The sequence below is a fragment of the Doryrhamphus excisus genome, chromosome 17, assembly GCF_030265055.1.
Source record: "Doryrhamphus excisus isolate RoL2022-K1 chromosome 17, RoL_Dexc_1.0, whole genome shotgun sequence".
Lineage (NCBI taxonomy): Eukaryota > Metazoa > Chordata > Actinopteri > Syngnathiformes > Syngnathidae > Doryrhamphus > Doryrhamphus excisus.
In genome coordinates, this window is record NC_080482.1 from 3,755,291 (window position 1) to 3,780,847 (window position 25,557).

A 25,557-nucleotide genomic window follows, 5' to 3' on the forward strand; every position below is an offset into this window, starting at 1 on the left:
CCTCACAACTAGGAGACCCTAGTTCAATTCCTCCCACATGCCAAAAACATGCTAGGTTAATTGGCGACTCCAAATTGTCCATAGGTATGAATGTGAGTGTGAATGGTTGTTTGTCTGTATATGCCCTGTGATAGGCTGGCGACCAGTCCAGGGTGTATCCCGCCTCTTGCCCGAAGACAGCTGGGATAGGCTCCAGCACCCCCCCGCGACCCTTGTGAGGATACGTGGTAGAAAATGAATAAATACATGGAATGTTTTCATAGTTAGAGCATAGAAAATCTACTAAATATATATTTTTAACATTATTAGAGCCCTCCAGACATTAAATAATGTAAGCCAAATATTACATTAACATTACTGACACCTGGTGGTCAGTGTTGAATACTACATATCAAAATTGAATGCATCTTAATTTTAGAAGCATGATGTAATGAGGCACGACTGTACACATTTTATTTGATTCAGTTGGACTATCTTGAGTGAGGGCGAAGCTTTGTCGCCTAATAAACACATTTTTTTTTTAAAGTAGTCCTGTTACGTTGCCAGTGGTTCACAACAACATCAGGATGACTTTGCAATAACAAATTATTATACTGAGTTACTTCTTCTTATGATAGTGATGGTGCAATAGTTAAAAAATGACCTACTTCTTTGTTTCCACAGTTAACGAGATCATCAGGAATGACCTTTCCAGCATTTCCGTGCACACTCATGCATAGACGTCACGAAGTGCTGCAGCAAACACATCCATAACCATCATCAACAAAAACAACATGAAAAAGAGAAGATCCAGAAGATGAAGAATAGCTACCACGACCAGGATCTCCCATCTGATCAATGTTCATCACTTCCTTCGTTCTTGCTCAAAGACATGATGCAGATCCACATGGACTCTGTATCGATCTGCCTGGAAAAGTTTCTATCTATATTATATGTTGATGTATGTAAGTATATACAGTATGTCATATAATTTGTACAAATTGGAAATGTATAGAGGGCAAGATGCTCTTTAGTGGACCAAACAGCTCACTGAGATTCTTATTGACTATCTTCATTTGGAGTGTGATGCTTTTGCCCATGCATGGACAAGATAATGGGACAAAAATGATCACGGTTCATGAGTTTGTTTCTCTTTTTTTGGTGTGTGTAGTCGATCCGCAACAAGTGAATTGGTGCCTTACTAGTTAGTGAAGGCGATGGCCGGCAGAAGATGCAAATTATGGTTAATTACAACCCAAAGTGCAAAGTTTTATATGACGCTTTTGTATCATTTGATGATGGTTTGTTTACAAAGAAAATCGACACATGTTGGAAAATGATATCGGGATTATATAAAGATTTTTCTGTTGTTTTTTTTCTCATTGTCCATTTATACTGAATGTGATGTACTATATTGTTTTGTATGGACATATCTGAAAATATGCCTTATGTTTATTCTACGTAGTTTGCTTATCAGCACTGTCTTCCCTTATTATTGCGTCCTTATATACGTATTCTTTCTACTAAGCTTCATTATGCTTTTCACCTTTGTGCCTGTTTTATCATGCCCAGTCTTCCACCCAGACCATGACATAATGATGCACAGACAATCATTGAACATCACATAACCTTGGACCAAGGTCACCAGTAGTCACATGTTCTAGATCAACAATGGTATGCTTACCTGCTGAAATTATATATTACTCCAAAGCAATTTAGTCTTTTAATTCTTGCACTGCGCATTGAAGATATAAATATAAGCGTCTAAGTATGCCACCGGATCGGTTTAACTCATCGTCTTGGTCATTTTAATGAGGACCTGGCAGGACTGTTACTTCTACCTGGCAATAATTGATCTGTGTAAACCAAAGCATTCTCTCTTTGGTGAAATTATTGTCCAAATTTCTCTTTTCAACATCCAGTGGTTCCCCCCAAGTACAAAACTATTAAGCACTTTACCATACAAATAGGTAGTCTTGCTTCCAGACCAAATGTATGTCAAATTCCTGCTCTTATGTCATGAACCTCGGAACCTTCCAGTCTTTTCTATGTCATCTATCTTTTGGAGCATGCACATTGACCAAATATTTTTTATTATTTAGCTGATTATTGCTTTCTGTGGAGCGCTTACGTCCATTTTTGGAAACATATAAAAGCATGACTAAACTACATGAGCAAGGATTCTATTTTGTGCCTTAATGTCCTTCTCAGATTCAAGATCATTGTGACTATTGCTTTTCTGTGTAGACACAAGGTGAACCATATTTCTCATTTATTAATATGACATATTTATGACATTTGAAATGTGTTTTAAGTGGTATTGTGACCATGCATAACTTAAGTCCCTTTTTTTATTATGAGCTGTTAATAAATGTACACTTATGTTGTGTGACTGAATAACTGATTATTTTATTTTTTATTTTCTCTTTTATTCCTGTGGTTATATTAAAAGTCTTGATTGTTACATGGTTTGTTTAAATAAAATATCAGACCTATTTAGCAAATGACTTTGTTAATGTTTCCAATGAGCAAAGTGTCCATTAGCAACAGAGCCTTGAAACATGACATGCATTCACACCATTGTATACAAAAAGGCAATGTTATGTTATAAAATCAGCGAAAGAAGAGTAAAATATATTTTAATTTTAAGGTTAGGGTAGGGTTGGGGTTAGGGTTTAGGGTCGGGGTTGGGGTTAGGGTAGGGTTAAGGTTGGGGTTATGGTTTCTTTATGCTATCATATGTAACTAATACACATTAGGTGAATTTGTATCGTATGGAATGGGCCAGCCTGAATTTTACTCTATCGGATCGAAAAGAAAATCAGTGGTATCGCACAACACTAAATCCTTACTGACCACCACTGCACACTTCTATAATTTTTGTCACATGCGGATATTTTCCAAATATTAAGGATCATAACTTCTGGTAACTTGTTTGTTTGTTTTTTTCATTTTAAGCCATCAAACCCATCCCAAACAAATTTTAACAATTTTTAATTGACACCTCACTCAACTCACTAGACAACTGCTAGCCCATCTGCTGTGATACAAAAGCCAGTTTCTACAAGAAAAAGTACAGATTCTGTCATTGAGGATAAAAAGTCAGCTTGTTAGCTTTTAAAAGAGCCCAGGACCAAGCCATGCAACTACTCCAAACGGTTCAAGTACAGCTTACATCTGCTTTTGTTATGACCTTTTAGGCAGTTTAAGCAAAAAAAAAAAATCCCAGAATGCGAGGGGTTCAAATCTTCTTTTTCCATTTTATGTAGATATGTAATTTGATTAACTCTTGAAAGATTTGGCAAAAACTGATCACTGTTGTCTCACAAGATCAAATGCAACAGGCTCTTTATAGTCCTCCTGCTGCAAGCAGAGGCCTGTGTGTTTTCCGAGGAGTATTGTTAGTGATGGGTCGTTATGTGTGAAACAGCTCCTCGCCGTGGGAGCTGTGCCACGCTCCTGTGTACCACCTGTCACTCCTCCAGTCTTTTTCCATCCATCAAACTTATGAAGCACCCATCCCCATAGTGACGGAGGGCAGGCCTGGGCAGTGCTCTCCTGTATGTCCGTGGCAAGCCCAAAAATAGCCCCACAATACATGTGCATTGGCAGACACACCCCTCTTTCCTGGCACCCTGACTTTACCTTGGTCCTCTTCCACTGGCAGCATGGTTCCCTGGAAGACACCGGAGAGATGACTCAGCTGAGCCATGCTTTCCAGTCATTTGTGCATACTTCGACAATTTTCTATTTGAACCTTCTGGATTCCGCATGTTTTTTTTTTCAAGGCCACAAATACTGTACAACTCGTAAACAATCATGAAGATTGAACTATTTTCAGAAATACGCTGGTTTTATCAACACTCTAAATGAAAAGTTTCCCATATTACAAGAAATTGTCATTTCTGAGCATGAAAGCTGTGATGCCAAAGAAGGAATGAGTCAATCACAGCCAATTTCTACAGCATTAGAAAAAAATTGATTCATACATATAGAATTTATATGCAAGTGTAGTCTTAATCACTGGAGGATGGATGCCCTGTTTCATTGCTGTGTATGTATGTTTTCATTTAAAGACTGATAGTCATAACACTGCTCAAACCTCATTTGTTTTGTAGTCTGCCAGGAAAAAGTGTTTTATTTTGTTTTTTTATCTGTTTTTGAACCGACAGTTTTGGAAAAATAGCCATGCTAACATTTCTCAGTTGACACTAGAAATGTGTATGTACGTTTTTATAGCCTCTTTTGCCTTGGCTGCTGAAATAACATGCACATTTATTCTCTGCAGTCTGCACATTTTGTTTTCGCCTTGTATCCCATGATAAATGACGGATTCTCAATATGATACATGGGCATTTACTTCAAGGCTACACTCGGGTTAAAGTATTTTAATAATCTACAACATTCAAAAAGACTTAATGACACTGCAATGATTTTCATAACCGTTTTCTGGATTTTGTAATGCATTCCGATACACAAGTAAATGGAAGCACAAAGAGTGTTGCTGCTCTACTTAAAGGCAATGGTGGAAATTTAAAATAACTTTCGAAAATTTTGAGACTTCAGTCATCCTTTGCCACATCGCAGCTTCACTTTATTTTAAAAAATTTATATTGATTATTAAATGGTGTTTTTGTGGTGGATTACGAGTCAGACAATCTGCATATTTCATCAAATTGTACATATTTTGGCCTTAATTAAGCATTTTCAACCATTGGAATGACAAATCGAAGATTAATTAATGTAAATATAAAGTTTTTAGAATATGCATTCAAAAAGGAGATGCTATGTAGTATTAAAAAGTTTGTTTCTTTACTAAACTATTAATACATAATACAACAAAACTGCCCCGTGATTAACCAGACCTGGGCTGGACAACCAGATAAAATGGTTTAAATTTTCTGAAATATGACTGACATGGATAAAAATAAATAAATCACAGGTCATAACAACTGAAGCGCGTGCCATTTAGTGTTAAAGGTCCACATACACATGCAACACTTGACACAGGGCGCAATATTTCATGCTGCGGATTTATTGTGGACCTGCTTCCACCCATGAGTATTCCCACAGAGTGTCTGATTTGAGCTTTAAAAAAGTTCCAGCAAAATCCCAGTCCCGCCCTCACCTCCCATCAGCCATCTGCAGGCAGTAAATCCCCAATATGCCTCTGTTATGAAGGACTTGATGAGAGAACCATGGGGGTGGCTTTAAGAGACATAATTGTTTGACCATGCTGAGGGACCTTCAGTTGTCCTGCCACATAATCCATGGCTCCTTTTTGAGCCTTGAAGTTGTTTTTTTTGGCGTCACAACCATTTGTCAGAAGAATACTTATAGGCCATCTTCAAGATAAAGAACTAAGAACATGTGGTTGTGGAGTTAAGTGTGTCTTTTGGTTTTGTAGGGGCGGGGCGACTTCACAGGCGTAAACAAACTTTTCTTCATGTGACAACTTCGGCAGATGACCTAGTGACATGGTTACATAGCAGACGAACCACAGACAAATCACCCAGACACCCAGGAAGACAACCAGATGGCTCTTGGAAAATCTTGGAGTGTCGGTGATTCTCCATCTGCAAGTATTCAACTTGATATGCAGCCTTTCTTTTGTGACGCGTGAAATGCTCTGCTTGGTTCTGTAAACATTTTGTGGAATGACAGATGTTTGACTCTAAAATATGTAACCATTGAGCAACTCAGTCAATGCATTGCTTTTCTTTCATTCTGTTACATTGAATTGAGAGACACAAGCATTTAAGTAAAGTGTACACCAGGGGTCGCTATCTGGCGAATCCAACCATTCATTCATTCATTCATTCATTTTCTTATCCTCACGAGGGTCGTGGGGGATGCTGGATCCTATCCCAGCTGTCTTCGGGCGAGAGGCGGGGTACACCCTGGACTGGTCGCCAGCCAATCACAGGGCACATATAGACAAACAACCATTCACATTCACAATTTGGAGTCCCCAATTAACCTAGCATGTTTTTGGAATGTGGGAGGAAACCGGAGTACCCGGAGAAAAACCCACGCATGCACGGGGAGAACATGCAAACTCCACACAGAGATGGCCGAGGGTGGGACTGCGCGCTAACCACTCGACCACCGTGCAGCCTGACCCCAACCATCCTACACAAAATTTACTTTTGGTTAAAAGATTATTTAAGTATCATTTAAGTTCTGAAAGGCTCCTCTATTTTGAACGGCACAGCTTTTGTAGATTTTTCAGTAGTGGTTGATCAGATCAGGAAATCCAATGAGCCAATGCAACTGCAATTCAACTGAATCTGTGCATTGGCGCTAAACCGACAGAAATACGAGTGAAATACAGGAAAATAAGAGAGAAATGAGTGATAGATAGAGAGTGGACATCGCGATGAGTGACATGCGGAGAAATATAAGATACTGAGTGAGAGATAGAACAGTGAGATGAATATGCCAGAGACAACAGAAAAATAAAAACACATGCTGCAGTGAAACCACTTTTCAACCTGGAATACTCATTTAAGTTCATTCATCCCTTTGGAGGCACAAAATCAGTTTGTCTCCTATGTTCAAAGACTACGGCACGATGGCGCAATCGCAATGTGAAAATAAGAGAAAAGATTTTGACCAAACATACCCACTCAAGGTTGAACTGAAGTAAAAAGTAATAAGTAGCAGATCCCATTATGAAGAATTCTGAATTTCAACCTTTGCCTGACGAAATTTGAGAACAACCGGACTGAAATTGGACCTAATTGTAGTTGAATACCCATGGCGAATATGATTGTTAGTGCTTGTTGTCTATATGTGCCCTGGAATTGGCTGATGACCAGGCGCTAGGTTCTGCTATGTATTAAACCAGGACGGCGAGGCCCCTTACAGCCCAGCCACACCAGTCAAGAAATTTGTCGCCAAGCTCACCACACCAAGGAAGCAGAGACAACCCCCGTGCATGCCTGCAGCCCCCCCGGAACGCATTATCTTTAAGTGTGTGTTTATACGTTCGCAACTGTTCTCAATTCTCCCCAGGAAAGTGAATGGAGTCAATATGCCCTTTCTAGTTCACTTTGTGAGCTGTATTTCTTCATGGAGACTTCTCGAGCAATCAGTCGTCCATTGCTGGCTGTAAATGTTTTAGCACATATGCACAATGTTTACGTTAAAGTATATTGTAGCGCACATTAGAGATATGCTTAATGGGCTACAGTAAAAGCCCTGGCTGGTCTGGAGTTGAGGCAGGTGCAGACTCTTACAGTAGATAAAGCAGACTGGCACTGAAGATGAGTTCACAACAATCACTGTGAGGCTTTTAGACGCCTTCTCCAAGTTCAATCTTCATTTCCCCTGACACTGATTTTGCAATAAGGATCCGGAGAAAAGGGGAATGTCCATCTATTCATTTTAATGATCCTTCATTATTGACTGCTGGCAGGGAGGGGGCGGGTAAAGGTAATGATTCTTTGTCTTTGCTGGCCAATCACTCCTCTTAAAAGAATCAGACTCTAAATAAGGCCACTAATGGATGCCCACTGTGACCTAAAACTGACCCCGTATGAAATCCAGGACTTCCGCACGTAGAGGAGAGTGTTGTTTGTCTTTTGTCTCAAAGTTGGTTACCACGTCTCAAATTTAATTTCCTTCAGGGATTAATAATTATCATAATAATAATAATGAAAAAGAGAGTGCTGAATTGAGAAGATGAAATGTCTGCCCACAAATCCAATGTGGTTTGTAATTATTTACTCCCCATAAGAAGTACAACTTTGATTTCAATAGAGAAATAGAAAAAGTTTGGAAAATGTGCAGATTGGCTGTGTTTCAGAGATAGATGAGAAAATGGATTACACATGCCTGTACACTCAATAATGAGGCTCGAGACTGAGGCCCAGCCAGACTCTGTCCCAAGGTTACAAAATACACTCGTCATCCCTGCCATGTCCACAAGTATGCAAGGATCCACCACATGTCTGCGTGCAGCAAACAGAGATGGTTTGTGTACCTGACAAATTGTTGAGTCTACTGACACTTGTCTGCACACGGTGCATGGAGAACAGATGAAGACTGACTTCCATCATCGACAGTAAACAGCCTGATCATATTAAACTGTCAGCGGTACAACTTTTGCAAGATGGCTGCTCAATTCAAACTTATTTACCCCTTTGTTTGTTTGACTGACTTACTTTCCACAAGACACATTAATAATTGTACAGGTGAAAACAGTAACTTGGTCTTTTACATATTGTGTTTTAATCCTGTCTGTCTATCTATCTATTGTTAATTGGTACTAGAATTTTTGTGAAGTAGGATTCAATATTAATAAGAATATTTTTAGAATATTTTTGTAGCCCACGGAAAACCTATTTATGACTTCCTAAATACGGGTTTTAATTAGGACCTTGTAGATATGAAATAACACTCCAATTGTCACATTTATACTTCTATTATTATCTTATTGTAACTTACTTACTGTAACGAAAAGAAAGTGGAATAGGGAAGAAGGACAAAGAAGCCAAAAATTTACCACTTCCACACAGAAAGAGAGGAATTCAGCACCATATGCTGGTGCTGATGTCGTCAAGCATCTAATAGCTTGATCAAACATACACATAGGAAAGTCACATGCAAATAAATATTGGCTCTAGTGATAAGTCTCTGAGCCAACGATTTGCATAATCTTTGTGTGAAAAAGGCTATTACCGATGGGTCACATATTTTTTAGTTTACTGGAACATCGGTGAAAGTCCACCCTGGTTAAGGTTGCAAATTTACACCAAAATTTTGCCTTGTCTTGCAAACATTTTCCACTTGTCATACAATACAACAATTCTGCACTTTTTGTCGAGTGATTAATACACTATTGAATGACCGGGATAAATCAACATTTCAGGTTACCAGATTGATTAAAAAATGTCTTTGTTGTGTTTGACTGTGCAATGTCCACTATATTTAAAGTAAAATTTAATTATTATTCTTATTTTCTTTAATGAAACCACAGCCAGTGTACCCAATTTTCTTCCGATGAATTCAAATAATGTTTTTCTGTTTTTGACTGTGTGCGTGGATGTATCTCAGCTGTCATCAGTCTGTCAAGGTAATGAACACTACCTCGGTGTAGACTCCAACGGCTCTTTAAGGCATCATTCACACCACTGAGGAAACACACTCAGGTATAGTAGTCCTGCCTGGATGGTGCGGTGGATGATGGGTGGGCGGGGAGGTTATTAGCAACCTTCATATCCAATGCTCCCCAAGCTATACTATACGTATTGAAACTGACCACAAGACAACCCTCATCATCTTCAAAGATTACCTGTCTCCTGCACGCTATATGAATGTTTTATCATAAAAGCTTTTCTTTTTTGCTAAGTGCCTCCTTGAGTGTTTGCTTTCAACTTTTGATTACTTTATGTCTTGTTGCAAAGACGACAAAAGGCCCAGCCCATTTGAATATAATGGACCTAACGGGAAAGGTAGTCTCCCATGCATTTAAATGATATACAATGGAGGTGTAATTCAACATAACGGGTGTGAAAAAGGTCTGGACAAAAGGGAAGATTTTACTGTCTTAAACATGTTTTTGTTTGAGTTTGCTGAGCAAGCAAAGAGACTCAGGGTGCGAAAACAGTCGGGACTGTCATAAAATAAACTAATACGGCCAGTTTTGTAGAGAATCCATATGTTTCCATTTGTCGGGAAATAGGATGTAATGTATTTTTTGTGTAAAACGCCTCATTTCACACCATTAATACCAATCAGTTTTAAAATCTCCTCCTCAGATGTGGTCGTTCACATCTCACTTTTTGCACTATTATGTATAAAAAAGCAGAGTTTTACTTTTATATACAGTATATATAGTCTTGAGTCATTTACAAGATGAAATCTTTTTGCTCTCTTTTAGTCCAGACGCTTAGGTTTCCAGTGTCCCCACACCCCCCTCCCCTCATCCTCAAGGTTTTACCAGACACTGCGTTGTGAGTGGGGAATGGGCCGTTGCATAACAGCAGGCGAGACGTGATCGTTCCTGGCCGGTTCACAAAATTCAATCATTCTCTGCATACTGCAGTCCCATAACTGCACATTAAAGAGCGGAATGGAAGAGGATATTTACTCACGTTTTACATTGACATTATGGTCACTTCAAAGTCCATAAGGCAGTGGGAGAGGCCTGTGAAGAGACGTCTGCAAAATGTCCATACAGCACAGAAAAATAACACATCAAGTTTTAAGAAGATAATACTTTCATAAAGTTGGCATTTGATTGCTTTGCCACCCACATTTATTCTCCCCCATGCATATTGTTTTTCACCATTTCAAAGCCCTTACAGAGTCTGATGGAAACGTATGGACTTAATCCCCCCTCTTTATTATAGTAGAAACCCTCCCAAACAAGTCTGCAGTATTTTAACCCAGCACACCATAAGTCATAGAAACTACTGGAAGAGATAAGAGTCAACAGGTGATGTATGAGCCTCATGAGGATGATGACCCCAGATGTTCACCGATGAACCTCTGGGATCTGAATCAGACTCTGACTAGTTATGACTTTCTCATTCCTATCTGTCCCTTTGGACCAAAAGAAAGATAAATTGACAGAACCCATACACACATCACATATACACTCTCTGATTTAGTATGAAGAGGATATGATGCAGATACAGTCATATGGGCAGACCCTCGCTACAGAAATGCATCACCAGGCTACCCCCAAAGTTGTTATATACATTTGGGGAATTTGTAAAAAAAAAAAAAAAAGTCTGTATCACAGGAATGTTTAGATTTAGTGGTTAAAGCTGATGTAAAGAATATGGCGACTGACTATTTGTGGCATGATGGTTAAGGACAAGCACTTCAATTCTTTGCTCATTTTAGTCAAAGAGCGACATCTAGCGTTCATATAAAACAAGTGCGAGTTAAGGGTCCGAACTGAAATCCACAAACTCGAGTATTAAAAACTACTAATCTAAATTAACATGAATGCAGTTTTTAATGAAACCCAAAGTATAAATGAAGTATATCTTCATCAATACTGTTTACAGTGTTTAGTTTGGCATTATTATTGGCATGCATCAAGAATCAGAAATATCTAAGGAGATTGGTATAAACTGTTATGCCATTATGCTTTTTCCACTTTACTGACCTATAAATCTTGTTACAATGTTGTATTCCTGTGTTAAACGAAGTCAGATAATGATTTGGAATTTGGAAGTGAGCACTGAAGTTTTGGATGGCTCTGCAGACTCGGTTTTACAGACTTTTTCCTAACACTAACGTGCTTCCTATATGGGCTGCAGATCGCTAGCACTCAGTTAACACAGTTCAACATATTTGGAAGTACATGTCACAGCAAAGAGGGTGTACCGACAGACCATTTGGGTTGGAAGCAGGAAGTACATCTAGATCTAGAAAGCTTGTTGTGCGGGTTATCATGTGTAACTGCTCTATAAGAGTCCACAACTCAATACAAATGAGCATTATAGATCCCCTTTAAGTATATCAAAAAAGAAAAGAAGAGCTTTATAATTATTTTGGTTTTATATTTATTTTAACACTATCTCCACTAATGTAACATTTACAAAGCAAATCATATTCAGCAAAAAAGTACTTCAAACTACTAACACAAAAGAGGCAAAAATGTACATCATAATAATACACACTCCCAAAATAATATTTGTATACTTTCACTTTATGTTAACCATTCAATATAATAGCTGAAAAGTAATGTATGGTTTATGGGTAATGTGTTTATTAACCTGATTAATAAGTCTTCTGAAGCATTAAGGTAATGCAAGAACTTCAGGTGACTCATCCCTCTTCCAAATATGTGAGGCTAAAGACTTGAATGAGTTCACGCTTACTAATATGGTGATGGTATGGTGATGGTATGGTATAGTAAACTCAGTGCAACTTGTATTTCTTTGTACAGCAGTATTTTTAACATATTTCTTCTTTACATGGAACACACTGTGTTGCAAGCATCACCTGACTTAAAAAGTCCATAGACGCTAACCAGTGGGAACATGGACAGGGCACCAACCATGGAACCCAGTTGGACTACCGCTCCACACCACACGAGGGCGCTATGGCCCTCATCCCGGAGAATAACCCCAATGATGACCTTCACATAGGACAGACAGAGAACAAAGAGGATCCAAGCCAGCACCTGCAGGACACAACGTGCAAAAAATTTACAATATTTGAGGATTTTTTTGGAATGAGCACAAGATAAAATGTACAAAAAAAATAGACAGACTGAAAAAATGAGCAACTGAATACAATCATGATTAAAATTTGCAAAAGGAAGAAATGAAAGTATAAAAAGTAAAATTCATTTTCTATGCTGCTTATCCTCATTAAGGTCACGGGGGTAGGCTGGAGCCTATCCCAGCTGACTTTGGGCGAGAGGTGTCCTCCAGGATTGGTGACAAAGGTGACACTTGATTCTGTTCATTACTTTTGTAGACATACATAATTTATAGGTGCTGCCAGGCCATTGATGGATTGGATCTCAGTTTTTTTTAGATTGAGGCTCCACTTTGGACCTCCTTAAGAAACTTTGGAATGTTATGGGTGTTGAATGTTAAAGAGTGTGTCTCAAAAGTCTTACTATAACAACAGTTCCAGATGCGCTGTGAACCAGCAAAGGACAAGGACTTAGGGCAGCCATGGCCATGATGTAGGCTCCAAATCCAGTCCCAAACACAGTCAGAAGACACATGAAGGTGAGCGACCTAGAAATAGATCCATTGTTAGGTTGAACAATATGCATAATTATACAACACAAAGGGTCTATTCAAAATAACCATCACATTGAATTGTTTTTATTTGAATTTCTATAAACAGGTTACTATGTTTGAGGTTTAGCAATGTGTAGTCACAGAAATATTTGACTTTTAGCTGATTTTTGTTTAGACGTGAATACTTGTAGAAGCTCACCTGATAGGCATGAACATGGCAATGAAACAGGCCACTGGGTTGGAGACAGCGGCCATTGTGGCAGCCAGATGATAGGCCCGGTTCCCATAAGGCAGGCAGGAGTAGGACTGCACTGATGGCAGCACCGCATTGGTCAGAGCATTCACCCAGGCCAGTACCACAAAGATGAAAAACAACTCAAAGTTGCTGTAGGTGCCCCTGCCAAAGGAGCTGCGAGGTTCTCTCCTTGAAGACTCGAAGGGATTTATCATTGGCTTTTGCTCTGGTGTTTGAGCATGCAGAGAGAACCCTTGCTCTCTCTTCCCAGGCGTCAATTCTTCATTGAAATACATGTCGTTCTTCTTCTCTCGAGCCACAGCAGGGTGATGATTGAGTAGGGTGAAGGCAATCAGGCAAACAACCATCATAATGCTTAGAAACAGGAAAAACACCTGAGCAGAAAATGTTGCTGGTTGGTAGATGGCTTCCAGCTTTCCACTACCAACAGATGAATTCTCAAGTGTTTGGTTAAATGAGTCTGTCAAAGTGGCATTCTGACAATGGACGACACCAACGCCCTGAATTAGAGCCACCAGTGCAGGGACCAGACCACTGAGGCCTTCCCCTGCAAAGTATGTGGTGAGGTACTGGGGGCCTAGGCGCATCATGAAAGGCAAGAAGGTGACAGAGGAGGTACAGTCCACGACCGACAACAGGAAGCATAATATCAAAAGGGACACACTGTGCAGGGCGCCCCCTATTGTCACTGTATGCTTCCAAAAAAAAGCCAAAAGGAATGTTGCAATGATACCCAACGACACAATGCAGTAGACAATGGGCCGTTCATCCAGCATACCTGGACGAAAGCGGTGCATAAGGGTGATGAACAGGGGTCCTATATTGGCCATCTGGATGAGGACTGTGAGGTAGGATGGTAGGTACCAACCCTCTGGGATCTCTGGTACAATAAGTGGGAGCTCCACCCACATTCCGTTGATGGCCACCCAGGAGCCCATGCCAAACAAGCATGCCAGCACGTGAGTCAGGAGTGACATTATGGAAGTTTAGGACCAGGAAATCAGGAATCGGAGATCTATACACTCTGAAACACATGAAGAAGGTTTGATCAGTTGAGTCATTGACTGCAATCTCAGAATTTATTATCCCAGCACTTGTTTTTGGTTTATAAATACAAGCCAGTAGCTTATAATATATAATAGTATATATTTAGTGTATTTATGTATTATTGGGGTTTTTTGGTGCCTTGTCGATCCCTTGTGCAAGTGTGCTTTATGGATGTTTATCTTGCTACGTTTGTAGCATGCTGCGTGCTCCATTGTTAACACTTGTTGTTTACAGCCTATTGTTTACACTGTTAGCTTTGACCACCCCTTCGCTAGGACACGATCCCCGTTGAGAAATTGGACGAGGAGAGCGAAAAAGACAGTAAAAAGGTTGCTGTATAAAGACGATATCAACCATGCTTACTGTCTGTTGTCATGGGGGATGCAAGATGGAAGCGCTAATGGCGCTAACCCGGCTGCAGACGGACTACCGTGAGTGCAGCATGATTGGACTAAAATTTGAATTATGTATAACTTTTTCTAAATTGATTTAAAAAGGGGCGACTGTATATTAATTCAACACATTATATACTGGGTATTTATATGTATAGATATACTGGGTATATGTATATGTAGTTCTATGCCACTAAAAACTACTACCACAACATGTATGATTGTATGATTGATCCATGTGTTTTGTTTTTCTCTACTATATACCTGAGAATATAAGTAAATCATAATAACCTAAATAAAACATAAGACAGAGCTGAATTGAGTTGTACTTGACCTTCCCAGCCTCTCCTCCAGGATGCCATGAACTTTCACACACTAACACACTGCTCCCCAAAAAAAGGCACCATGCGGATGTTGCGTACAACCGATGTAACTGTAAGGTTTTACATGAAACTACACATCGATTCTCATTATATTGAAAATAATACAAATGTTAAACAAAAATAACTCGTTGTAATAACCTCATTGAATAATAGGTCAGTCAGATCATTTCTTCTATGCATTTCACAATATTGGCTACAGTAGTGTTAGGCATTCAATTGTAGTAACAAACCAATAATATGAACCGAATAATACCACGCCAAGAAATTATCTTACCGTGCTCCGGGCACACAGGACTCTGTTTTGGTCTTTCCTCTTCAAAAATCTTCTACACTATTAAGAGTTTGTTAGTTTGTCAGTCACATAATGTGAGTGCAATCCCTCCCCCTTTTCTCCTCCACACACCGGTTTACATTCTACTTCCGTGTTTCTGCTGCGTTTGACAAACGGGGCGGAGTTGCACATGCGCACATGTTCTCTCCACGGCCATGACAGTGATGAGGGAGGTTTCACTCGGCGTGCATACACGGGTCGAACATGCGGTGGAAGGGGAATGAATGGGGACGTTTCCTTGCTTAGTTCATGTATCAAAATGCTTTTATGATCATTTTGAACTTGTTTATTTCATACATCAAGCTCAAGGTTGATTATATTCGAATTGAATGGTAGTATCCTGAAAACGCTCCGAGATATGTTAAAAAATAATAATTTATAGTTTTAAAAAAGTTTTTCAATGGTTGTATTTATACAATATTAATATAAATATATGATATTAAAATGTATTTATACTAATCATATGATACATTTTTTTATAAAATACAAAAATAATTAGTTGTCTCCAAAAGTCCAGTTGATAGCACAATTATCATATATTTTAATTAGTAGTTTAGCTTACATTACAGTTATATTTATTAAACAATCAATTATCAAAATTGAATTCAAGTTTTCACATGCATTAGTCAATTTTTCACAAAGATAAAGCCACAAACACTACAGTACAGCACTTAAAAAACCTCCTTATTGGGTATTTTTTTAAATTATGCCTACTGTAAATGTATTCAGTATGTTGACAAGCAGCCACATGTATCTTGTATTGTCTACATCCCATAGTATACAAAGTGTCTAAAGTGCATGTTGCTGTATATGTCTTGCAAATGGCATCAAATACCACCTACCTGCTTGTGGGAATGAAAATACAAAATCCGTCTTTCCACCCCTGTAGAGGAAAGTATTCTGAGATAAAGACACTATTCTGCAGGACGGTGGCCTTTTGATGTTCCAATGGAGTATGCAATATCCACTTTGACTCCAGTGTTTTACACGCCTCGATTGCTGGGATGTTGTCATGTGACTATAGGGGCTGAGCCAGGGGTCCAGTCTGGGAGCCAAAACCCCTAGGAATCATGAGTGGGAGGACCCTGTGTAAATGAGCAAAAACCTCAAAATTGTGCACTCAATCATTTAAGTACACTGAATAATCTTCCCACTGAAATGATGAGTGCATGTACATTTCTAACCCAAACTGTACTGTATATGTATACATGTACAATTGTAATCACTTCCCCTAGAGGGGTTTAAGTACTGTTCTACCAGACTATTCCGATTGAATGTCTCCTTGTATATGAGCCAATCGGGTCACAGGGTGGTGTTGTTTTGATAGACTTCAGCCATAGCACAGAGTGATGCTGTGACGAGTCATTACTTCTGGCGGAGAACAATGCACTGCTTTCTTTGAGAAAAGTTCTGCCCTCTGAGTTTAAAGCAGTATGACTGTGTTTTCAGTACGGCATGTTAGCTGTAAGTGAGCCTTGTTGTTTGACAGCAGGAGGCCAAACTATGAGCCGAGGATTCACAGATGAAATTTCTGCCATAATCATTCAATAATATCAACGGAGGACAATGTGTGTATGGCCTAAATCACCTCTATTTGTCATATTTGTATTATAGTATTTGCTGACAAAAATGTGACACAAAATACAGATTTTGCATATTAAATCAGCCAAACTATAGAAATTACTTATGAAATCATTAAAGTACTGAGCAGGTGGTTTGACCGAATCAAACAAATAATCACAACAAATGCGTTTATTTTATAGCAAAACATGTATACATATGTACAGGTAGGCACAAAATGATTAGTGACAGTACAGAAAGTTTGGGGTGCATAGTAAGAGTTAAAATGTTGGGGTATATTTCACCATATAATGAACATTTTTGAAAGAGTGTTTGCAAATTGTGTCATCGTGATCATAATGTCTAATGTAGAAAAACCTACCAAATATTTTGCATTTTAGCTGCCTTAAAAAGTCAAGCATTTGACTGATGAACATGGCAATTTCTGTTGCCTCAGGGTAAAACAGGGTGATGGCTCACATGTCTAACGTATGGGGGTGTCTGTGAAGACACGTTAAAGGAAGAATAGCAAGTAAAAACATCAAGACAGACACTTTTGGTAGAAGATACTGAATAGGCAAAAAAAACAGATGAATGCCCATTTGTAACTTTTGCAATGTCCCAGTATAAATCTGTAAAATTGACACAAAAATATTGTTTGGCATTTTAACATGTACTTGACAACCGCCAAATTTCCTGTTTGATAATCCAATATAGTCTGACACAGAAAGTGCTTTTGAAATAGACAAAAAAATGAAAACACGACTGGAGTAAAAATGAAAAAGCACATGTACAGCATATTTTCATAGCATATAAAAAATACAGTACATCCAAAGGCAAAAACAATCCTGAGAAAATAATCTCTATAAATCAACAACGGCCAGTCAACCATCAATGCATTGTTCAGTACACAATTTCACTGTTTAAAACATCCTAACATTGCAAGACTGTAAAAAAATAAAAATAGACACAACAGTGTGGCCCTGCCAAACACATCATCTTTATGGCAAACACTAAATAACATCACACAGTTCATGACCAACACACTGTAGCCTTGCATGCTAATTTGTTTGGGTAATTGTGTTTTTGAAACACAAATATGTACAAATATTAACATCCATGACTAAGCATCGATGTCTGCTTTAAAGTAAAACAGCCAATTAGAAGTTGGCACATTATAATATTGCAAGGCTCGGGCTACCATGCATTAAGATTCCATGCATACACAACTATTCTCTATGCAATGCAATTCTACTGTGATAATTGGAACAGGAAGTATAAAATATATTGATTCACACCTGGAGGGACCGTGTCAATGTCTTTATTTTCACACAGGCATCCCAAAAGTGCAAATATTTCTGCATCTTGACCTCCATAGCACTTTCTCTTCTGGGTATGCTTTTGTTTTTGCTTTTTTGGCCTCTCAGTCACTGTACTTCGACTTATCACTGAGTCTCAGGGCCGTGGGGTTGTTTGGGTTTAGAAAACACATAGACCTCCGAGGCAAAGGCAATCATGTGGGGAGCAGCCTCTCAGCTTCCTCTGGTGAATGAAAACAAAATGAGCTCAGTACTTCATGCTATCCAGTCATGACTATCAGAAGTACAGAGTTTTACATTGTAGCTATACATGCATAAAACAATTCTACATGCATATAAATGATGAACAAAAGGGATAAATTAATATTTAGGGTAACTTTGACTGTGACTGTTCCCAAAGACATGCTGTGGTATCAAGATCAAAAAGGACCACCCTCTTTGTGTTTTGTAATTTCTTGAATTCATGTGTTCTGCACAGTCTTTATCAAATGCTGGCATTTGCAATTTTCTATGGCTCCATTTTGGGTTATGGAGGTGGAAAAACACTCTAGAATCAAAGAAATAACTCATGGCAAAACAGCAAGGTGGTGTCAGTGTTGATCTCGCTGGCACACTGTGTCTTTGGGAACAATCATGTCAACAATCACATCGTCAGTGCAGGTTAATGTTACCTTAAATTTGCTGTATGTCTTTCATTCATCTTTTCTAAGCATTTATAAGAGTTTTGAATTTTTTTCAGAATGAAAACTACAATTCTCTGTATTGCCACACAATGTTATATCATGTTTTTCTATATTACTGATGGTTTGTTTTGTGACGTGGGTGACCTACAACCTGCATTACATAACAAAACATTGACATTTTGCCTGACCTGATGGTGATAGAGAGTTGTCTCCCTCTGTTGAGACAAACTGGAGTTCAGATCCCAAAGCAGCGATGGAACTCCTTGGACGAATGCAGCGGTCGCCTGAGAAGCTTCGGCGAAGTAAAGCCTAAAGAGTCACACAGTTAAAGTCAGGTGTCTAAATGGCAAATTATGAATCCATACAAGTTCTACTGCTTATTCTGTTCAGTGTCATTGGGAAACTTGAGTTTCCATCCATATATCCATTTCACAGACACATTCCAGTTTCATTATCCAACATTCAAAAAAGCGAACCTCTATGAAGCAATGTCTGACAAACTTAACGATGACCCTTTAACTCTTCTGTTAGTGCAAGTAAGTGATGGCTTACCTTGCGTGTCATGGGGCTGGTGGGGGCAGAAGCACTGCTGTACAGACTGAGGCTTGAATTAGACCTGCTGACAGTCAAACCTTTAGAGGTGCTTCCTGTTGGAGACAAATACTTCTCCTTGATCTTCAGATTGGTCCGACCTTTTACTGTTGGATAAACAGCATTAGAAAGGATGGCAATATTATAAAACATAAAACAACACGAAACTAGGACATGCAGTATGCTGACCTCTGCAGGGATCATTCTTCACCAAGAACTCATCCAGAGCAGTCCAACCTCCTCCCACTCTGACCATCAGCGTGCTCCGCAGGATCCGAACCATCCGCAGCTGCTGGGAATCTCCAAACTGCCGAAACAAAAACTTACTATGGTCACACGCACACACTCACCGTGGAATAATCAAACATCACCTGCAGAGAAGGTGACAGTGATACCCTGAGCAGCAATTACAAAAACAACAGGACGACTCACCCTGTATCTATTGGCACTGATCTGCTCCACTTGGAACCTCTTGGGACAGTTACACTGCGATACCTGACGGCTCACCTACAAAGTGAAATACCATGGGAAAGGTCTTACAAAAGCATCTTGTAAACAGGTCATTTATCCTTAAACACACTTTGTTTATACCTCTTCATTGATTTGATCTGCATCCAGAGTTTTCCTGTAGGGATCTCTGCTTGGGTGCAGTGCACTCACAAACTCATAGTAATCAATGAAGCCGTCACTATTCATGTCAAAGATGTTTGCCACTGCATTCATCTCTAAAGAGTTGGTAGGGAATTCTGTAATAGAGATGTTTTCATATGTTAACCAAGTAAACACATTACTCCATTATTCTATTCTCCCTTGGATGCACATGTTAGAAAATATAGTACTTGTATGGAGCATTGGTTTGTTATAACACAACTGTTTTTCTGACAATAATATATATACGTATATATGAGCTTATAATGAGCTTACAATTTAATATGAGGGGGTCATTTGCAAATATTCCTTGCAACAATGGCTTTAACGCAGATTGAATTATATGTACCTGATTAATGCAGTTTGTTATCAATAGACACCATTTTCATTTGGAAGGTGACCCTCAGCAAATTTACTGGCCATGTGTGTAATTCTAAAATATTCTCAATTAAAAAAATATATTAAAAAAATAAGCATGGATGCAATTATACGCTGGTTAAGTTCAACCAACATTACACAAAAGAATAAAAAGGCAGGGGATCTTACTAGAAGCAAGTACGTAGTCGATGAACTCCTTCTGACTGATACGTCCATCTTGATCTTTGTCGATGTTGCGGAACACATCTAAGATCCGAGACTTCAGATGGCTGATCCACTGCATGTAGCGTTTTCGCCAAATGTTAAAGTCAAAGTTGGCAAATTCTTCCATCTGTTCACAAAAAAAAAATCGTAATATCACTGTTTGTGTACATAAACAATACAAGTACTTGGGAGTCCACATGAACTGCAGATTGGACTGGAATAAATTGGATGGACAAACTGATCCAGAAAGCCGAACAAGCTGTTGGCACTCAGTTGGGGGTGTTTGTTACAGTGAGACACAGAAGGTCACTGGACAAACTGCTCTCCACTGCTCTCTCATTCTCTAACAGACTCCTGCAGTTCCATTCACACAGTAAACACTTCATGACTTCATACATTCCACACGCCATCCAGCTTTACAATACCTCGCCTGTTTGTAAAAGATAATCCACCACATTATTGCGCTGTACTGTGTGCCCTCCCTTGTATAAAGTGAATATTTACTCATATATACAAGTATTTTATTTTATTTTATTATTTTTGTCAGGTACCGAAGTACAAGGTGATATGACCATACAATGACATAATCGGTACCATAATAACTGTCAATATAGTGATATGTATACCAGTCATGATGTGCTCAACTGCAGAAGAAAAAAATGACACACTCTTAAATTATATGTATTATAAATTATATTAAATGATATGTATACCAGTCATAATGTGCTATACAAATCACTATATTGACAGTTACTATGGTACAATGTAAATGTAATACAATTATACAAATATTTTTCTATATTATTTGTGTTCCTTTTATTCATCTGTTTCTTATTTTACTATATTTTATTCATATTGCATTGTATTTTATTTAAGAGTGTGTCTTATTTTCTTCTGCAGTTGAGCGACTGTAACCAAGTAATTCTGTCTAAGTCTAAGTCTATGTATTGAAACTTAAAAAAACCACAATCACCTCTTTCAGTGTTTGCTGGTGTTGTTCCAAATGTTTTTGTCTCGCCAGCGACAGGAGCCAAAGTTTCTGCCACTGACTGACCAGTTGACTGAGTTGTGGTGTCTGGGGGTCAAGGTGCCCCAATGGGAGTGGTGCCAAAGGCTGCAGTTTCATTGTGCTCCTCCTCTCTGCGTGGAGAAAAAGCGACATTACTCAGTTAAACTATGACACATAACACATAATCTGTTTACATTGCTATTTTAAATTAAAAGTGTCGCTCTTACTTGTGAGTGGCCGTTTGATGGGGGACACTTGCTGTTTAGAAACATTCTTATGTTTGCAGGACTTTGTTGCATTTTCCACCTCTGGGAACTTTATATTTAACTGCTCCATGAATACCTGCACAAAGAAAAACACCGTCTTACTTTGTGTGGTTAAAGGCTACACTGTAATTGTGCCTTAATATTTGCGATATACATGAGTGACAAAAAAAAAAACATACAGCATGCTGCTCAATGAGTTCTTGATTCTGTTCCGTGTTTTCAGGCAAAGGCTCTTCATCTCTGATGTTGAGAGCTTCTTGTGCTGAAGATATCCACTCCAACAGCCTCTGGACTTCCACTCTCTCTGCCTCTAGCGATGCTAAACTGGTCTGGATCCTTAAGTCCTGTTGCTGGGCCCATGTCAGAACCTATCTCACAAAACAAAATGACATTCTTATCACAAATATATGATACTATTTATTTACGGAACAAAAACATTGTCTGATATATTATGCTTCATAAAATAAATGTAATGTTCCCCCTAACCTCGTCATAGCGGGTTTTGGTGACACCCATCCAAGACTTGAGGGTGATTACAGAGTCTGGGTGACAGGATGAGAGGATCTCTTCGCCTAGACACTGGATGTTTTCCAACTCCATAGCATGAGCCTGTAAAGTAACCACTGACTCCTGTGGAAAGCAAACAAAACCTTTGGTCAGTATTTCATTTTATCACTGATTATTGTTTGTTTGTGGTTAAACAACAGCGCAGCCTTATGGCCCCAAATTGTGTGAGTAGAGTCATACACCAGTTAATGACTGCCCTTGTTAATGATAGTAATCAACCCCCTTTTGCGGCTATGAACCTATCTCTCTTTTGACCTTCCCAGATATGCTTTGCATGAAATTGCCAGTGCAATTTCTTTTCCAGAGAAAGAAAACAACAATGGGAATTTGTATTCCCTCTCATCCATTTTACATTCAAAAATGAGCACAAAGATCTATACATCTATTTAAACCTACCAGGTATCAATATTGTACTCCATAGGTGCCATATCAAGAGTGTGTACCACACTACTAGACAATATAAAGGGATGTTATTTCATGTCTAGAAGACTATAATAATAATAAAAATGTTAGTTAGAAGATCGTAGAGGTTTTTTATGCTCTGAATTTCACTTGTCACGGTCAAGGCATTACCGAACATAATAACTGGGAAATATTACCTCATGTTGTTTGCGGAAGGCAAGCAGACTCTCTTCCTCTTCTGGTATGACCCCATATTTTAATATCCTCTCTGCTTCAGTAAGGCGCTCCATGAAAGAGTGGACAAGGCCATCAAATTTCTCAGCCTCAGGAGAGCAAAAGGAGAGATGTTAGTTATACATTCAACTGTTGTGTACTCAACAGATAATTGCTAAGAATTCTTGCTCTTATATTATGCACAATTATGCACAATCTAGAATTGTGTGTTACAAAAAAAAACAAAATCAACACTATTTGTAACTACCTGCTGAAGTGCAACCTCCAGTCTGTCTTGCTTGCTGACAGACAGCATGCACACCACCTCCCAACGGGCTTCCAGTTCATCCATCTGCTCCTGCAGCCAGTGTGCATCAGCTGTACTGCTCCTGGTCAGATCCCTGACTGAGCGCTTTAGGGTCTTGATGCATCCGGCCCGCTTCCCCAGTTCCTTTTGGAATGCCTGAAGAGTAAGCAACAGTGATGGGAATTTGGAAAATTGTGACACTGCAATTGTGTAATACATGTAATTTTTTAAAATAATTTTGTACAATCTCTGGAAATAAATGATGTTCGTTAAGTTACATCTGATTCATGAAAGTGTGGCTTCTAACATTCTGCATATAGTTAAACTCTTTTGATACATTTGGAAAAACACATTTGGATATTAATAATGTTGTGGGTACAATGTGCAATTCCAAGTCATAAGCTGCACCTTGTGTGTGTCGATCAGATTGTTGACCATGTCTTTGTCTCCACTGACAGGAACATCCTCGGCAAGGTGAGGCTCAGCTCTATACAGCCAGTCATTCAGCGCCTGAAGAGCATCAGTGAATCGCCCTGAGAACAGCAAAGCTTCCTCCAGTTTATGTTGTCTGTGAGGGGAAAAAAAACATAAATATAAAACATTTAAAGTTGGTAGGACGGAATGCGATCCTTCCAACATGACGAGATACCTCTCCATAGACTTTGCACTGACTGTGTCCCATGTGTCTTTGAGTTCAGCCAGAAGGTTTTTCAAGTGTTGTCTGTCATGGCTGCTTTGAGCTCTGTCGTGAAGGTTGCGGCCACTCTTCAGCGTGGCGTCATACATGGGCCTCTTGGATCTCAGCAGTTTCTGGAACTCCTAAAGACACATCTTGTAATAATGGAACACCAACAAATATGACGCGCTGAAGCCGAGTGTACCTTCTGCTCAGTTAGTTGTTGTTTAATCTCCTCATGTGATGGTGCAATCTCTTTATGCGTGTCTAATGTCTCTTCTACCTCTGTCATCCATTCCACCAGGATATGCCAGGATTTGTTAAACTGAAATATTGAAATATAATAAAACGCACAGTTAAGGCCCAAGTTATACAATAATGGTAATAGTGATTGAGGGTGGAAAACTTTTTTACCTGTTTGGCATTCTTTTTGACCTCATCCAGCATCTTGCCTCTCTCGGAAATACACTGTTGTAGTCTTTTGTGTCGATCCTGGATGGTCATGATGAGGTTATGGATCATATCACAGTCTTCTTTCCTGCTAAGCGATGCAAGTCTACTGCCGGCATTCTCCACTGTGGTTTTCTTCTCTCCGTAACCATTTACTTCATCCACCAGTGTCTGTACAGAATAATACAAATTATATACCAAATTCTATACCAAACAGGCATAATACATACTCCTGGAATACTTCTCCAACAAAATACATACTCTGTGATCCTGCAATTGATTACAAACAGTCTCCAGAACAAAGCTGGGAGTTGGAAGGATCCCAATAGACTCCTCACACTTAGTCATCTTCGTGAGAAGGTCCTGGACGTTACTGTGGAATTCCTTGGCCAGACTCAAACCTTTTGTAAGCTTTGCCTATAGGAACATAAATACCAACTTCTTTAAAAAAAAAAAAGTCTGTAGATGTAAAACAGAAAATTAATTGATGAGTTCACAAACCTTTCGCTCCTGAACTTTGCTGTATACAGAAGTCCACCTTTGTTCCAGAATTGACAGGCTGTGCTCTGTATTTGATCCCCGCACAACGTTACTGTCTTCCAGCATTCTGTAGATGGCATTTTTCATATTTGTGTACGTGTGAAGCTTTGACTCCATCTCATTGCACAACTCCTGTTGAGGGTGACCGGAGCGAAGAAACATTTAAGACAATAGCAGGTTTAACTGTTGCTTAATAAAAACATTAAGAGTGTGTGTGACTTACAACATGAGCATTAAGTCTCTCAGCAGCAGAGTCTGGCATACCCGACATGCTTATGGAGGATGACAATCTGATATCTGTGCTGTCCAGCCACTGCAGGAGGTCCTGAATCTCCAATGTAATATCTTGCACCTGCAAGAGTCATCAGTTATGAGAAAAATATCAATGTGTAACAATCGTAGACATTCATTTTTTGTTACCTGACTTAGTCTGTTTTCTAATTCCAGCTGACAACGTTCAGTCTCACAGCGAACAAACTCCCAGGTTTCATTGAGTTTCTCTAGCCGAGACTGCAAACCATGTGCACAGTCCCCAGGACCAACCTCCAGCAACTCCTTACCGGCCTGGTTCAGGGACTCCACAGTGCGTACATGGGACATGACATCATTACGCAAGACCTGTAAAAAATAGACA

At 39.1% G+C, this 25,557-nt stretch overlaps 3 protein-coding genes across 5 annotated transcripts in view; 1 reads left to right on the forward strand and 2 right to left on the reverse strand.

The window, feature by feature from the left end:
- Positions 1-2,410, forward strand: part of LOC131105300 (nuclear factor of activated T-cells, cytoplasmic 1-like) — a 46,569-nt gene extending 44,159 nt beyond the window's left edge. For both annotated transcript variants that reach the window (XM_058053283.1, XM_058053284.1), the window contains one exon: positions 664-2,410. In XM_058053283.1, coding sequence (XP_057909266.1) covers positions 664-719 — 56 coding nt within the window. In that variant the 3' untranslated portion in view covers positions 720-2,410. The remainder of the gene's footprint in view (positions 1-663) is intronic.
- A 9,091-nt stretch (positions 2,411-11,501) lies between these two features.
- On the reverse strand, positions 11,502-16,057 carry zgc:91890 (solute carrier family 52, riboflavin transporter, member 3-B). 2 transcript variants are annotated; one of them, XM_058053367.1, is made up of 4 exons: positions 15,953-16,057; positions 12,901-13,981; positions 12,572-12,695; positions 11,502-12,127 (listed from the first exon to the last, which is right to left on the reverse strand). In XM_058053367.1, the coding sequence occupies exons 2-4, from the start codon at positions 13,932-13,934 to the stop codon at positions 11,915-11,917; spliced, it is 1,371 nt and encodes a 456-aa protein (XP_057909350.1). In that variant the 5' UTR covers positions 13,935-13,981; positions 15,953-16,057; the 3' UTR covers positions 11,502-11,914. The 2 variants fall into 2 exon arrangements, with proteins under 2 accessions (XP_057909350.1, XP_057909349.1); XM_058053366.1 differs by lacking the exon at positions 15,953-16,057 and adding an exon at positions 15,054-15,196.
- An 816-nt stretch (positions 16,058-16,873) lies between these two features.
- The window catches only part of LOC131105714 (plectin-like), a 98,900-nt gene continuing 90,216 nt past the window's right edge, over positions 16,874-25,557 (reverse strand). Inside the window, exons 58-78 of the mRNA XM_058054122.1 lie at positions 25,344-25,541; positions 25,147-25,275; positions 24,885-25,055; positions 24,645-24,800; positions 24,348-24,554; positions 24,139-24,258; positions 23,907-24,076; positions 23,666-23,825; positions 23,219-23,413; positions 22,935-23,060; positions 22,255-22,398; positions 21,948-22,136; positions 21,730-21,844; positions 21,467-21,633; positions 20,458-20,620; positions 19,855-20,009; positions 19,696-19,770; positions 19,453-19,570; positions 19,225-19,370; positions 18,861-18,981; positions 16,874-18,212 (exon numbers count right to left, since the gene is read on the reverse strand). Of these exons, the coding sequence (XP_057910105.1) occupies positions 18,184-18,212; positions 18,861-18,981; positions 19,225-19,370; positions 19,453-19,570; positions 19,696-19,770; positions 19,855-20,009; positions 20,458-20,620; positions 21,467-21,633; positions 21,730-21,844; positions 21,948-22,136; positions 22,255-22,398; positions 22,935-23,060; positions 23,219-23,413; positions 23,666-23,825; positions 23,907-24,076; positions 24,139-24,258; positions 24,348-24,554; positions 24,645-24,800; positions 24,885-25,055; positions 25,147-25,275; positions 25,344-25,541 (3,054 nt within the window). The 3' untranslated portion in view covers positions 16,874-18,183. The remainder of the gene's footprint in view (positions 18,213-18,860; positions 18,982-19,224; positions 19,371-19,452; positions 19,571-19,695; positions 19,771-19,854; positions 20,010-20,457; positions 20,621-21,466; positions 21,634-21,729; positions 21,845-21,947; positions 22,137-22,254; positions 22,399-22,934; positions 23,061-23,218; positions 23,414-23,665; positions 23,826-23,906; positions 24,077-24,138; positions 24,259-24,347; positions 24,555-24,644; positions 24,801-24,884; positions 25,056-25,146; positions 25,276-25,343; positions 25,542-25,557) is intronic.

Excerpts from the sequence above, each read along its gene's own strand:
- zgc:91890 (XM_058053367.1), bottom strand. The coding sequence starts at position 13,934 with ATGTCACTCCTGACTCACGTGCTGGCATGCTTGTTTGGCATGGGCTCC. Across the intron at positions 12,696-12,900 it reads GCCATGTTCATGCCTATCAG|GTCGCTCACCTTCATGTGTC; the intron begins GTGAGCTTCTAC and ends ATCTATTTCTAG. Across the intron at positions 12,128-12,571 it reads CATCTGGAACTGTTGTTATA|GTGCTGGCTTGGATCCTCTT; the intron begins GTAAGACTTTTG and ends TGTGTCCTGCAG.